The sequence below is a fragment of the Cataglyphis hispanica genome, chromosome 2, assembly GCF_021464435.1.
Source record: "Cataglyphis hispanica isolate Lineage 1 chromosome 2, ULB_Chis1_1.0, whole genome shotgun sequence".
In the NCBI taxonomy this organism is placed as follows: Eukaryota; Metazoa; Arthropoda; class Insecta; order Hymenoptera; family Formicidae; genus Cataglyphis; species Cataglyphis hispanica.
The window spans coordinates 261,815-278,106 of record NC_065955.1 but is presented as its reverse complement, the minus strand read 5'-3'; the positions used below and the strand labels follow the sequence as shown (position 1 = coordinate 278,106).

The following is a 16,292-nucleotide window of genomic DNA, read 5'->3' as shown; positions in this document are numbered from 1 at the left end:
AGCGATATGATATTGTATCACTATAAAAGGATAATGATAACGCGATGGTAAGGAAAATAACATGTTTCTCCATCCATTAATCACTATAACAAGCTAATTAGATACAAATTACTTTTTGGATTTCTCAATAAATTTGGCACGCTTTTCCTCCACTAATAAATTATCGATTAATATGTCTTCTTCAGTACTAACGTCGATTAATCTTAAGCCCAGGACAGTACCATTGGCCAGCGACAAGTGATCAACTACCGACTCGACGACTATTGAGACAAAATTTTTATTAAGCACTAAATCCTTAAACTTGATACAATCGTTTACCGTCCAGTCCATGTTCGTCGGCTCGATTCCTAATTAATTATAAAAAAAATAAATCATCGTTAAAATTCACATAAAAAAATATAATAATCGAGAGATCAAGAAAAAGAACAAATATATATTTTCTTACCGACAAGTTTAGCTTTCACAGCTTGATACGGTAGCTTCATGAAATCACTCTTCAACGGTTGCAAACTACTGCGCGATACTATCGTTACATCTCCATAGTCGCATAAATATACGGATACCTCATTATCGCTAATAATATTAGTGACGTACACTCTAAAACAAAATCGAGGGTTGTTAATAATTGAGGAAGATCTCTTTTACTTTATAAGATTGCATATATCGCGTACCTATACCAATAATCTCGAAATTTGCCTGCATATAGCTTGCCCTCGCCGACGGTTTCCAATGGCGGACCGTCGTACTTATCGCAATATTTTTGCAGATCGATCATCATCGTCTAAAAACGAAATGAAGTGTAGCGTAAAAATCTACTCCGGTTCGTTTGGCTCAATTAAACTTTGATGTGCATTTAACCTTCAACTTGCTCGCATCGTTCAACGGTTGCACAATAAAATGTCCTGGATGCGCGGCTAATGTCACGTGAACGTCGAAATATTGGCCAATATCCGAGATGGTGGGTGGATCTAATTTACTAACAGACTCAAAAGCGCGAGAATTTCTACGTTCCAAACGTTTCTTTGATGATTTAATATTGTTGTTGCCATCTTCATTAACTCTACAAATATAAAGTGTGTAAAATATTTTTAGATCGATTCATAAAGAATACAATAGAAAATTATAAAGCAGTAAAGTTAATATTACTAAGTAATAAATGGTAAAGTAGAATGACAAAGAAATGTAAGATGAAAAATATGAAGATGAAAAGTTCAGAATATGAAGATGAAAAGTTCAGAAATAAAGATACAAAAATACAAGAAAGGTAAATCAGATGTTCCTAACAGGAAATTAAAACACGAAAATATTTACTTTGATAGTTCACTTTCATAAATCAATGATGTATTTATAGAAACCATCATATTATTCGGTCCAATTCTTTTGAAAATCTCCACTATTGGAATTCCAGAGGGGCTGATTTTGATGATACGTGCCGGAAGCAGATCCGTGTTTGACACCAGTTCGCGGAATCTCGTCACGAGACTTCCGTTGTACTTCGATTGATCGAGGTGGTGCAGAAAAATCTGCATGGCCTTGTTTTTTGCATGCAAATCCACAAATATTAATCATCTCATCATTATGAAAAATCGTAGATTAAAATTCAAAGAGATTCGTTTTTACCTGCGGCGGAATGCAATTCAGAGCATTTGACTCGCTCGTGTGAAACAGATCTTTTCTCGATATCGTGACAGTTTTACCGATGTCGAATAGAAACACTGTTACCTTATCCGTAGGTATGTCCTTCACTCGTGCTCTATACCACTGTGAGTCCAATCTTGCAAAGTAAACTTTGGTAAACTGAATCGGATCCCTCGCCAAAGAGGTCGTCATGTTGCTTTCAAGTATTTGCGATAAAGTTTCACTGTTCACCAGATTTCTCATAAACGAATTTAACTGCGCATAAACTTTACCATACTCGTCTATGTATGTGATATATAATTCGATTAACTGGTTCGTCTGCAATGTGAAAATAGTCAATTTATATATGTAGAAATCTAAGAAGAAAACTATAAGAGACGGAATGTAATATAAATTGAAATTTTCATAATTACTTGTATCTTGGATGCGGCGGCAATGTCTCTTAAAATCTTGTCAAATAGAATTTGATTCACATTTACATGTATGCTCTCTTTCTCTTTACTGATGTCATAAAAAGTTACCGTCGTATACGAGCCGTACTCGTCGGCATTCGTGCCAAGTACCTTGACTAAAAACATTTGCTCGACTAAAAGATGATTCTCAATTTCCGTAATAAACTGATTGTAATCGCAAAACTCTTCTAATCCATCAAGAGCTACTCTGGTTGCCTACATAAGAAATGCGGATATGATTAACGTAAAAACGCAATCAAAATATGAATTTGATTGAAAGATTACTTGAGCTGAAAGCTTGCAGAATTTCTTGTCAAGAAAATGTAGCGCATCAGGTTTATACTGCTCATCGTAGCCCTCGTCGATAAAGAAAACTGTGGCGAGTCCGGTCTCGAAATCTATACATTGAACTCGATGCCAATAGTTGTCCTCGAGAACGGCGTAAAAATCTCCAACGATACATTCCACCGACGGGATCGAGACAGATTTTTTCTTATCATAATGGTTTGTCATTTCTTTTCTCATTTTCACGAAATTATCCTGGAAAAAAAAATAAAAATAAGTTTCAGCTGACGAAAAGAAAAGCGAACGGATACGAATACTATACTTACATTATGTTCACACAAACGAACCCAAATTTCGACGGTGCTTATGACACAAGTAGTGTGCACCTGCCAAATGGGCGTTTTGGGCACCGTAAATTTGCCGGGCGTAGTAGGCCCGATTGGACTCAATTGTACCTTTTCATTAGAAGAAGGGACGTTACTCGCAACAAGTTCCTTAAAGGTGGAATTATTTCCTGATTGCTAAAAAAGAAAAATATAGGAAAGTTAATTTTGATAAAAAGAAAATTAAAAAGCCATATACGTGTACATCGTATATTTTACTTTCAAGGTCGGTGAAGCTTGGCAAAGTATCGTCGAATCGCCGACACCCTTTTCTTGATTTATATTTGCGCATTTCTCGATAATTCTCTGCCAGTTATGAGGCAGAGCCTCTTTATATTGTTCACAATAATATTCGGGTAGTAGATGCATAAAGACCCCACTGTGATGCTTAGTCACAATGTTCAGAATGCGCTCCATCACCAATTTTTCGTCGACAGTCGTTATCTCGGGGCTAGACAACTCTTTGGCGAGATTCACCAGAGCCAGGCGTGCGGCGATCTTCTCAGCTTCCTCCTCGGAAACCGCGTCTTCCGGGTACGTGTGAAACGTATGTGTATCAACCTGCAAAATTCGTATGTCTATCAACATCGAAAAAAGAAAAGAAAAAAAAAGATGTCTGTACCTTCACACTGGCATAAATGGTAATCTTGGAAGAATTTTTCTCCTTTTTGGAATACATTTTATATATTGGTGATGATAGATTCATTGTGTCGGCATAAATTTGCAAATCTCTTAGGATCGGAAATCTGATGTGGTGACATGATCTACAAGAATAATTCGATTGGAAGAAGTTTTTAGCATGATTGAGAGAATTTAATTCCTTGATATTCTTACTTGCGATTTATCAAAATTCGATGGGATAGACGAAAACGCGTGACCGTTATTATAGGTATCGATCTGTGATGAAGGCATTCTAGGCATAATAGGAATACTTTTAGGAGGAGAAACTTTGAGTCTCTCACTCAGTTTCGAGGGTCTGAGCTCTGCAGTCTTTGGTTTAAAATTTATCACAGGCATTGCTGCTGTCTTGTCATTTAATACTTTGCAATTTAAATCTTCGATAGTCTTACAATTAGTAACACTTTGGTTCAAAGTCGCTATACTCGGATCTGTCAGTCTCTAAAATTGTTAGTATATGATTAATGTTTAATGACAAAGATTTATCGAAAGTTTCAAATCACTTTGAATATTCACACTCACTTTAACAGGAGGAGAAACAGGCGGTGTACTCGGAGCAAAATTTGGCTTCTCATTATTAATCGGACACTGTACAATAGTTTCCATGAGAGGTAAAATAGGTCTGGGAAAATATTATAGATTATTTACATCTTTTATATATGTAAGCAAAATATATAATTAAACAATCTTAATCAACTAAACAAAAACGATTACAATTTTGTATATATAAACTTTTAACTATCAGAAATTTAGCACAACATATTAAACTATATATAATGGATGATAAAAAAGATATTTGGGTTAAAACAATATTTAAATTCATCTTTTTTTTTTTCAAATACCTGCTAAAATCTGTATACAAATTACTCTTTCCAGGTGTTGATTTAGTGAAGGAACTAGGAGAATTTATGTAATTGTTCCTTGTAGGTTGATAGCTATTAAAATTATTGTTGTTTCTAGCACCAGGAAAAAAACTTTTGGTAGTATATCGAGGTGAACTTCGCTGAAAAAGAAATGTGTATAATTGTAGCCACATAAACTTAACTAAACTTCTTTTGTGTGTCAGAGCAAGCATAAAATAATGGTTTTCAACAATTTGACACAATATGTACATCACAAAATGTATAAGTAAAATAATCATCGAATTTCTTTCCCTGTTTATTAATTGATATTTAAAATTAACTTGATAAAATGATGTAAAATACATTTTTTTATACCACAACACAATTATCATATTTCTTATTAATATTTTATATTTCTCTTAAAAAATATAAAATATTAATAAGAGATTACTTTTTTGGATTGAGGTCGTATTTTTCGTCGTGTTTTTTGTCGTGAAATCAATTTCGTAAGATGTGCTGTTGTCCTGGAAGGTGTAGCTTCCACATACAATTCCCCATTTTTTTTTGTTACAATAACTTCCGGTATATTACGTACAAAAGTTTCAAGAGAGGAATATCCAAATTGCTTGTAGGGTAGCGATTCTCCTGCGACCATACGATAATCATCTGTAAAGAAAGTTTTTTTGTCAGTATTTTAAAACTATATATAAATTAATAGCGTATTAAAGTATTATAAGATTAATTGTATCTACATATATTATAATATTTCAATTTTATCAGTAGTATTTAAAATATATATTAATAGTATACTAATAGTATAGTAATTATACATTAATAGTAATAATTTCATTATTTACCTCTTAAACTATCTAATCTGATACCACCTTTGCAGGATATCAAACATGATCGCAAATTCTTCACAACTTCGTCTTGATTCATGATAATTCTCTCTCATAAAAGAGAGAATACAGGAAGAAATGTATGTAAATCTCTTGGATATTCTAAATAATTGACCTGAAAAAAATTTCATAGATAAACAAATAATATTGCAACAAAACATAATTGTTTATCCGCTAGATTCTAAGACAAAGTCAAACAATAAAAGAATAAGGAAATTATATTGAAAATAAAAAGGCAGCTAAAATCGCAAGACATCTTTTGTTAGATTCAACTCTCTCATAAGAAGTGAAATAATAAAGTCTAAAAATGAAGAGATGTAAGAAAGATGTTCATAGAACCTGCAGATGACAAAGTGGTAGAATATTGGGAACGCGCAATGTCTTACGATTGTTGTTGCTAAAGAATATTTTATTAAATTTTGACACTTTGTGTATTAATAGCTAATAATGAGTTATATCATACCATACAAACATTTACAAATAAATGCCTTACAATGTAAAATAAAACAAAATAATGTAAGTTTGTAATATTTATAATCAGGTAAAAAATATGTAATAAAAAATTAATTAATAAAAAATCTTCCTTTATTTGTATTTCTCCAGTATTCTTTTTTAAGAAATTGACACAATCTAGTCATAGACAAATAAAAATAAAGAAAAATGGGAAACAAATATTTCTAAATAATTCAAATTACAATTTTATCATATTTATCTCAAGCCTGTGATAAAAATTCATATTTTTTTAGAAATCATTTTATTCATTCAAATTTTATTTTATTTTCATTCTCTAATATGTTATCTAATAATTAAAGAATGATACTTTCATTTATTTTTTTATTTTTCTTTGTACCTAAAAGAAACAAAGTAAGTTATCTACAAAAATATAGTAAAATATCTTTATATTTTATATACTGTAAGTTGCAATTTTTCATGTTATTGAGATAACCTTTAAGAATGAACAAAAGTCAAAATCGCTTTTAAGAGAAAAAAAGAGGAAAAAATAATTAAAAAATTTCAAACGTGCACCTTTTCTCAAAATACGCTTCGTTTCGGAATTATTTTAAAAAGAAAAATTTTGACAGATCAAAATAAAATTTTCGACTAATGAAAAATTCTTGCAAAAAATTACACAAATTTGCAATAGAGATATACAATTGATGATGTGCGCAATTAGACTGTGCGCATTAAAATAAAAAAAAAAAAATAAAAATTATTTTATTGATCTCTAATTGCTTCTACATACAAGATGTTTCAAAATTAATAAATAAACAATTGTTTAATATCAAAATTCAAACACTGAAATCTTTGTCGGAGAATAAACTTTTGAAAACTACAAAATTATATTATTATTAATTAACGTCTTGACATCGTTAAAAATGCCGGATACCTTCTGTCTAAAGTAAAAAAAAAAAAGATACAAAAAATTGCTACTTATTATAGGCCTTACATGTATCTCAAAACCAACATTACGCAAATTGCGATTTACATATCATTGCGGATGTGGAGTGTTGCGCATTGAGAGAACAATGTCGACTCGCGCGTTTGAATGACGTTTATGTGACGAGATCGAAACGATGATCTCGTAAGCGAGATGTCGCGTTTCCTCACCACGTATATTGCCATATGTCGTAATTAACGGTAACGATGAATGTTATCGAGAGAACAGGATGACGATTTCCCGGCTCGACGAAACGCGCGCAAGTAAAACGGTATCGCTAGGCGATAAGTCGGCCGATTCCAAAGAACGATCGAGGTCATCCATTAGCGGTAGAAAGAATGTATATATTACGCGCAGGAATGTATATATATATGTATGTATGTATGTATGTATGATGTGTGTGTGTGTGTGTACCTTCTTTCTGGTTCGCGCGCGACGAAATTGCGTTCGGTCGCGTTAGCGACGCGAGTCGAACGACTCGAATTTCGTCGATTTTCAGCCGCTCTTGATATCCGAAAGAATCGGAACCGGAATTCGCGACAGCAACTTTTCTCGACTCCTTGAACCGGCTCTTGGACTCTTGGCTCTTGGTTCGACCACACACGATTGATGAACCTGCCAGGACTGACTCAATCCTCGATCGTCCCGTCCCGTCCCGTCCCGTGTCCCGTCGACGTTTCGCGAGAGTCGCGCGCGATCACGAAATCTCTCTCTCTCTTCTCCCACGCGACAGCCTATCCGTTCGCCGAAGTGGGTCGCGGCCGCCAATCATGCATTTGCCTCTTCGCTGATGAAAAACTTTTCCCCGCGAAATTTTTTTGAATCGCCCATTATTCTTGGCGACATACATTCCAATGTTTTTTAATTTCAATTTTCGTTCGAACCGCACGATTATGTCGGTTTTATCGAGCCTAACTAAGATACAAAGAACAATATTTAAGATTTCTGTCTTATACTTCATTTTTGAATTCGCAATAGTCGAATCAAAACTTAATATCCACAAATTTTTATTCCAATCAATTTTATCTCGTAGCAGGTTAAATCAGGATCGTATAAATTCAATATTACATCGTATCATATATATTTGTCTTATTAAAATATATAAATCTTGCGTGAAATTAACTGCAAAATATTACATTAGTTGCCGCTATTACTCCTTTGATTCGTCCAACCTCGCATCTTGCTTCTAGTATAAATGAATTAGTACTTCGTGTGCAATCGTAGATCAATGAAGTTATTACCTTGGAAAGAAAAAACGCGTACATATTCGAGTTCTAAAGCAATGTCACGGACATAGAGTGTAGGGAAAAAAATGAAACTTCTTACGAACTGATTAATCTCGCTCTTATCACTCAAGTATCATTTTACGTTGAGAGTCTGCGACAGTTGCAGAACTTAAAACGAGTCAAGTATAACCGTTATCTAACTCTCGATAAACTGTAAAGGACAACTAAAAAAGAACAAACGTATTCGATAGAAATACTGCGATCATTTCTCTAATCCTTTTCTTAAATTAAAGATATATGTTTAGGAAAGGAAAATACGCAAGGAAAAATTTAAAAAAATGCGATCAGCGGACGCAATAGTTATAGATATTGTTAAGCAACAATTATTAGCTGTTAACACTGATCGGTACATTTTTTCTATATCACGAATTAGTTTTCCTGAAAACTGATCCTCTAACCGTTACGTTCGCTGAACGCGATTTAATCCAATTTTTATATTTTTATTTTTATTTTTAATCAGACTTTTTGAAAACAATGCAATTATTTCAAAACTGCCATTAAATTGATATAAAATTACACATGACAATCTTTGTTTCATTTCTTTTTATTTTCTTTTTCTCAATATTTCTATTTTTTTCTGAATTTGTAATTATGAGTTAATATAAAATTACGTATAATAATCTCTCTTTTTTTAATTTCTTTTTCTTCAAAGTAGACGCGATTAAACTTTTAAATTTAAATTCTAAATATAGGTATATGTCTAAACATTTTTACACAATATATTTAATTTCAAAAACAAACGGCAATTCGTATATGATTGTCGCTATTAACGCATTAGAGTAAAAAAAAAGAGACATGAATATATCTTGAAAGAAAAATTTATTATCATAAGACTTTTTTAGTTGGAGCCTTCTCAAGGCATTTTACATTCAAGTATATGAACTTAATCGCGTCTAATTCAAACAAATAAAAATAAATAAAAAAAAGAGAGATTATTATATATAATTTTACATCAATTTAATCGAAAATTTAAAATAATTGAACACTGTTTTCAAACAAAAAGTCCGATCTCACAAAGCACAGTTTCTTATTCCTTTTTCGGTGCAACAGCTTGTTTGGCCTGATGAGCCTGTAACACGGCCACGGCTTCTTCAACCTTAGCTTTCAAGGATTCGTTGTGCTCCAGCATATGAAGCAGCTCGCTGTTATCGATCTCCAACAGCATACCGGTGATCTTGCCGGTCAGTGACGGATACATGCATTGAATGAGCGGGAATAATCGCTCGCCCAACATCTGCTTTTGCTCCTGCGGTGGCGCCGCTGCCAACATCGACGCGGTGAGCGGCTCCTGGCCTTGGATATGTACGGCCTGCTGCACCGAAGGGCCGCTCGGTGCAGGTAACGCCATAGCCGTTTGCGGCGGGTTGCGCATATTCGCGGTGTACTTGTAGTTCGGCGGACGGCTCTGACCGGGCGAAACCCCGACAGCGGGCCCGGCCATGGAACGGCTCTGCATGTTGGCGCCACCAACTGTTTGTTGACCTTGAAGAAAAAGAAAAAATAATCAGTTGTACGTGTAGAACTCTCTTCTCTTACTATAATAAAATTGAATATAATCATTATAACATTACATCTATTAAAATTTTTAAATAATAATCGAGCAGTTGTTTACATTCTTTTAGAAGAATAATATTAAATATCAGATGTGTGTTAAACAATGCGTCATTATAATTTTTTTTTCTGGAAAAGAATTGATTATCGCATTTTCAATAATGCGATAATATGATTGACATAAAAAATAACTATAAGAGAATCAACTGCAATCAAAAAGTAAGTTTTGATTGGTAATGATCATTTCGAGTGACATGACATATATGTATACCATTACACCGATGTATACATAGAGTCGATGAACTTTAAGCTTTACTTACAGCATTATAAACACATTCTTCAGATAATACAAACAAGAAACTTTAAATGTATACGTTCGCGCACCCTCAATTCCGTTTGAAGGACTAACGATTCCATCTCTGCTATTCTTCATACAGTTTTTTTTCGTTACATTATTTGTAATAATATTATCAAAGTGTCGAGAGAATAGCTTCGCGTAACGAGTCTTGAAAATCTTGAACATTAACTATCATGTTTTGATATTCTTGAAGATCAATTATTTTCGCAATATATATTTTTCATATAAATCTTTCCATACTCATGTAATCATATAAATATAAATATATATATATATATATATATATATATATATATATATATGCATATGAATTACATTTATAACTTCGATTTAAGCGGAAATTTAATGTTATACAGTTAATTCAGGTAACTCATATCCAATTATATATTATTTATAAATTAGAAATCGCGACTATGATATATCTAATTTGAGAAAAGTATACCATTAATCATTTTAAAGCGATATAAAACTCATATCAATAGAGAGAATGTTAATGTCTCGTTTATCTCTTAATCTCTATTCTATCTTTACAAATATTTTTTAAAAATATACACATATTGGAGTTGTTTTCGAAATTAATCACTATTTATCTATTTACATTGAGAAAGATGACCATTAAATTATATTAAAATTTTGTTGGATGTCAAAATGATCACGTGCATAGATATTGAAGTAGTATTATAGGGAATCCAATGATGGACTCACACAGATTGCACATTCTTTATAATAAATAATAAAATTACTTAAAAAAATTAATTCTTTTATTACATATAAAAAAAATTAGAGATTTATATAAAAGAAAAATTATTTTAATTTTGACTAAATTTACCTTCTATTTCAAATAGATATAAATAGAAGGTAAATTTAGTCAAAATTAAAATAATTTTTCTTTTATATAAATCTCTTAAAAAAAATCTATTCGTTCATGCTTTAAAATATTAAAATTCTTTCACTTTTATAAAGATTCAAAACAGTCTAAAGTGTTTCAAATTTTTATAACATAACTTTTTGATATAACTTTGAATAACTTTGATATTTTGAAATAAATACAAATGAGATGATAATGATAAAGCCTAAGCATAAACTTGAATCGTAGGCGCTATGCTACGACTATATTTTTTGCATCTTTTACCTGTGATAGGTCTGGCGGACATGCTGTTACGCAAGGCGCCAGCCTGTGCGGCAGGGGCGCGCGGCGCCGCTCGGAAAGGTGCGGATTGCATGGATGCGAATCCGGAATTTCCGGTCTGCGCGTTCGGTCGTACTTGATTCGGTTGCGCTGGCCAGCGCGGAGTGGCGCGGATCTGAGCCATCTGAGCAGGCCCGTAGAAGCGCTGCGGTTGCGGTAACGTGGGAACGAAATAACTGCCAGCATTACCAGGTTGGAATATCTGGCCCATTTGTTGCATGCGTACGTTCGCCATGCGTTGCATATACTGAGAGGCGAGATGCGCCTTACGATCCTCCTTTCGTTGCGCCAGAGCGACGTAGAGCGGCTTCGAGCCCACAATTCTTCCATTCATCTCTGTGACAGCCTTGGTGGCCTCCTCCGGCTGCGAGAAACACACGAAGCCGAAACCCTTACTACGACCCTCTTCCATCATTACCTTCGCAGATGTGATCGTGCCAAACGGTGTAAATTCCTTGCGCAGACGCTCGTCGTCGATCGTATCGTCCAGATTTTTCACGTAGAGGTTCACACCCTGGTAGCGATTCAGCCGCTCAATCTTCAGCTGCTCGAATTTTCGTTTGAGCTCCTGCTGGCGCTCAGCCTTCTTCTGGGCGCGACCAACGTACATGCATTTGCCCTCAGAGATCTCCTTGCCGTTCAGCTCGAGCACCGCCTGCTCAGCCGCATCCGGGTCCTCGAACGCGACGAATCCAAAGCCGCGTGATTTGCCATCGTCCTTGCTCATCACTTTATGACTGGTAATGGTCCCGTATTTCTCGAACATCTCTTTGAGTTTGTCGTCAGTCATATCCTCACCAAAGTTCTTCACGTAAACATTCGTGAATAGCTTGGCCTTCTCGCCCAATTCCTTTTCGCGTTCCTTGCGTGGGATAAATTTACCGACGTACACCTGTGCGCGCGAACAGAAAAAAGACATGTTATTATCGATAAATCGTAAATCAAATCTTTTACTTTAATGATCAAAGAATAAGAAGCGTTATACTTTATTACCTTTTTGCCGTTCAACAACATGCCGTTGACTTTGTCTATCGATTTGTTGGCCGCCTCTTCGGTCTCGAAATGAACGAAACCGTATCCTTTAGAGGCACCTGACTCGTCCTGCGCGACCTTGCAGCTTAATATGTTACCGAAAGCGGAGAATGTATCATACATTGCTTTATTGTCTATGTTTTTGTCTAGATTCTTTATGAATACATTTCCGACGCCCGATTTGCGTAGAGAGGGATCACGCTGAGACCACATGATTCGAATAGGCCGCCCCTTTATCATATCAAAGTTCATAGTATCGAGAGCGCGTTCGGCTGAAACATAAATATTCGCAAATGTATTTAATGCAGAAATTCTTGTGAAATGTAAAATAAATTTTAATGTTGTAATTTTTTTTTTAATTTCTTATCATAAAATAAATTTATGCCTGTATGTACAAGTGTCGCTTGCGCGATTGCAATTAAAAAGAAAGAAATTTAACTAAAAAGATAAAATTGTAAAAATTTAACGCAAAATTTTTATACTGTACAAGATTAAATTATCAAATTATTAAATTAATTTATTGAGCCTTCTTTGTATGATTCATCTACTATGTCAAAAGAAGTAAACACTTGTCTGATAAGAGATATTCTATATTAAGCTGATAAAAAAAATCTGAAATAGCAGCGATATTGAATTGATAACAAAAGAAAAGTCAATAAAATTCAAACAATAAAAAATAAATTTCAAAGGAAAAAGATGGAAAAAGCGGAATCGAAAGCTTCCGTATTAAACCTCTACCTGCGTGGTAGAAATTCAAGGTTAAAAAAAATAAATAAATCAAAATCGTTTATCTTTTATGACTGAAAAAAGTGTTTTATATTTGTTTCTAAATCTATTCGTTTAGCTACATTTTATTGCACTTTTTGCATCTTTAGAGCAGAAATAGAGGTTATTTGACCTGGAATTTCTATGAAAAAGTGAAGAAAGAAATATAATTTAGAAGAATCTCTCAGTATTCCTCTCCCCCCCCCCAATATATTTACGATGATTATTATTATACAGATTCGTTCATTTTTATTGCATTTTCTGAATTTTGCTTCGATATAGCTATCATATTTGCTTCAATGCAAGAAACGCAGTTAGAATATAGAGCTAAACCAAAAGATTTAGATTAGCATGGATAAACGTAGATAAAAATGCGACAATAGACAAAAGGAAGAAAAATTTAGGAAGTAACTCTGGTCAGTTTTTTTGCCTTTTTTTTTATTATCGAGATACCTATTTCAGGTAGAATATAAGGGCAAAAATAGAAAAAATTGTTTTTAGCTTTCCCTTTTCTCTTTGTTGAATATATCCATTCTTTGTATCGCCACGGGAAGCAAGTCCAAAGATTAAACACAAAGGCGCGACATTCTTTGATTTTTTCAAAATACAACGGTTTCTTGGAATTTTTTTTTTTCTTTTATTTCTTTTCTTGGAATCTGTGCATATCTCGAGTTCGGCGAAAAAAGGATACGTTCAGAAGAAAACTACAAAAAAATTTTGTTCTAGAAAATTCATTTTCTCAGCCTGAAACGAAGCAGAAGCTGCAAATACGCGCGAGTCGCAAAACTCGTCATCGAAATACACAGTATCTACATTTGTGTGCGCAGCTATACACTTCTAGGTTTCTTTCTCTCTCTCTCTCTAGGCCATTTTCATCTTACATGCGCGAAATGCGTGAAAAGCGCGGGGTGACGCAGAGCCGAAAATTCGGATGAGTTTCCGCGTGACCGCGACGCATCCGATATTTATCTCGGGAAAAAATGTTATAAAAAAAATCTCTAATGACTGTAGTAAAAAAAGACAAAGACAAAGAAAAAGAAAATCCTCTTTCCTCTCCCCCCCCGTCATTGTAAGCAGTTTAACTATTAACTATCATCGCGGAACAACGAAGTTAACGATACGACGACATGCGAATCCAATATGGCGGACGGCAAGAGTGGGCACGTAATGCGCGGCACGTGTGCGAGGCACATGCAGCAGGCGGTCGCCATTTGCGCGCGCGCGCGCGCGCGCGTGCTCGGGGGCCCACGTTGCGTCATACATTCGCAATGACACAGGATAGCACGTAGAAACGATAAATTGTAATACGATGACTCACCGTCAGCCGGTTGTTGGAAGTTGACATATGCGTAGCCGAGCGAGCGACGGGTAATCATGTCTCGGCATACGCGTATCGATAGTACGGGACCTGCCGATGAGAACTTTTCGAACAGCATCGCCTCGGTAATGTCGGTATGCAGATCGCCCACGTAGAGCGAGGCCATCGGGTAGTTGGGCGCTCCGGGATTCATGATGCTGGCGGCTGCGGAGTATCGTGCTTCTTCGAGTCTTCAACGGGTGGAGAAAGAGAGAAAGAGAGAGAGAAAAGATATACCAATATGGATGGATCGAGAGAACGGTGCTCTTTCCCTTTAGCTTCACAAGCGCGAAGATTTTCGCTGCTCGCTCCTTCCTTCACCTCCGCCGCCTCTTCTTCCTCGCAATATGGCTCGTCCTCTTTTCGACTCCGACGAAGTCCTCTCTCTCTTGTCTCGTATCGCGTTGCGTTGCGTCCGTCACTCGCACACGGCCAGGGTTACGACGGTTTTCGCCTACGGTTTTGCGATTTTTTTGTATGCGTTTTTTTCGAAAACTTTTTTACTTTTTTTTTGGGTTTTTATAGAAGAGTTAGTTTCACGAATGAACGTAGGTTGTGTGGCCTATTTCGGCGAAAGAGGAAACACACAACCAAACGTGAACACAACTCTACTCTTACTGAGGCAGAAGAACGTCGCGGACAGCCGCGGAACTTCCTGCGCGCATTTATATACTCGACCGCGCAACCGTCTCGTCCAAAGCTTCCGGCAAAGTAGTCCTCCCTCGCTCTTTAGCGACATCTACGATTAGGAGTTGAGCAACAAGAATCTTGATTGGTCGGATATAGTTATAAGAGAGGTATGATTAAATTATCCCGATTGGCTATCGAATAGAAAATTCCTAGAGACCCGAAAGTTTCTTGCAATAGCGGCCAATCGGCATCTTGGACAAGTTTGTGAAAACTTTTGTTTTATACATATCTTTCGTTGGATTTACCAGGCGTATATGTCATTTTCGCCAACTATGACAATCGGACTATCAAACACGCTCCGCCATTTAATTTTAGATAAGTCGGTCGTGTTGCTAACAAGGACCAACTAATTACTTTCGCGATCCTCGTTAAAAGCATCTCATCCCGAAAATGAGTCATCAGATGAATCGATTGATCAGTAAGTAGACAATTTCAAAGTCTACATTTAATGAAATTCGATATGATTTTGTTTTTATACACAATCGCGATTTGCGATATCAAGATACAGATTCTTACATAACGCATTGTATTGCTCGTTTTCAGCCACCAACTTCAGGAAATGGTGCTATAACCTCAGCGGATTTAACCAATTGGGTAAAGATTTATATCGTAAATTTGTCACATTAAAATTTGTTATTAATTAGTTGACATTAATATACTTCACATGATTTTTATATATGACGTATTTTTCTATTCTATATATAGAAACTAATTTTTATAACTCGCTTTTGTTGAATCTTTACATGTAAGTATTTAATGTGTTTTGAATAGTATTTATATAGTCATCTCTACCTCTTTTATTATATGTCATATATATCATATCTAATCTGAATCATATTTGTGATACGTCATATTGTATTTTATATTGATTGTATACATCTATATATTTTCATATAAAAGAGCCGTTGACGAGCATAATAATTTATATACACATATAACATTCTAATAGCTTAAGAATTGTAACATTTTTGAAATAAAGAATTGTTCCATTAAGGATTATGGAGGGATGATTGTCTGTATGAGAGCGAGGATGTAATAGAAGCACTAAAGCGTCTTCCTCAACATATCCAAGATGAACGTAACTTTCGTATAGTGAGAGCCTTGCAATTGGATGCCAACAAGAGACTTTTACCTAAGGAGCAGTGGACTAAATTTGAAGAAGTATGTAAATATTGATCGCCAGTTATATGCCCAGTTAATCCAAACATCACTTAACTGACAAAAGATATTTTTGCAGGATGTATTGTATCTCCAACCATACATCGAGGAAGTTAGGAAAGAGCGCGTAGAGAAAGAAATATGGGACTCTTCGTAAGACATAATGTGGTACAACAGTTGTTATAGTAAATGTAACAAAAATTTACTTACATTCTCTAATGCATACTTTGTGTGATGAAGAGCTCTGGTCTGTACATATATATTTAAGATAAATAGATATTAAATAAATTA

The 16,292-nt window shown here is 34.9% G+C and overlaps 3 protein-coding genes across 3 annotated transcripts; 1 reads left to right on the top strand and 2 right to left on the bottom strand.

Annotated features, from left to right (window-relative positions):
* Positions 1 to 48: 48 nt before the first annotated feature.
* Positions 49 to 6,979, bottom strand: LOC126856050 (tudor domain-containing protein 7B-like). The gene is given in 18 exon segments (XM_050604232.1): positions 49 to 347; positions 446 to 597; positions 672 to 781; positions 859 to 1,060; positions 1,312 to 1,532; positions 1,621 to 1,956; positions 2,052 to 2,306; positions 2,376 to 2,630; positions 2,702 to 2,896; positions 2,978 to 3,319; positions 3,381 to 3,492; positions 3,494 to 3,522; positions 3,593 to 3,877; positions 3,959 to 4,058; positions 4,279 to 4,439; positions 4,730 to 4,944; positions 5,136 to 5,292; positions 6,786 to 6,979. Coding segments are annotated over 17 exon segments (3,291 nt in total). The 5' UTR covers positions 5,218 to 5,292; positions 6,786 to 6,979; the 3' UTR covers positions 49 to 108.
* A 1,724-nt stretch (positions 6,980 to 8,703) lies between these two features.
* Positions 8,704 to 14,813, bottom strand: LOC126856160 (polyadenylate-binding protein 4-like). The gene is made up of 4 exons (XM_050604437.1): positions 14,115 to 14,813; positions 11,993 to 12,303; positions 10,943 to 11,891; positions 8,704 to 9,383 (listed from the first exon to the last, which is right to left on the bottom strand). The coding sequence occupies exons 1-4, from the start codon at positions 14,305 to 14,307 to the stop codon at positions 8,929 to 8,931; spliced, it is 1,908 nt and encodes a 635-aa protein (XP_050460394.1). The 5' UTR covers positions 14,308 to 14,813; the 3' UTR covers positions 8,704 to 8,928.
* Positions 14,814 to 15,098: 285 nt separating this feature from the next.
* Positions 15,099 to 16,292, top strand: LOC126856314 (cytochrome b-c1 complex subunit 7-like). The gene is made up of 4 exons (XM_050604730.1): positions 15,099 to 15,261; positions 15,387 to 15,437; positions 15,838 to 16,004; positions 16,081 to 16,292. Exons 1-4 carry the CDS (start codon positions 15,234 to 15,236, stop codon positions 16,156 to 16,158), a joined length of 324 nt encoding a protein of 107 aa, XP_050460687.1. The 5' UTR covers positions 15,099 to 15,233; the 3' UTR covers positions 16,159 to 16,292.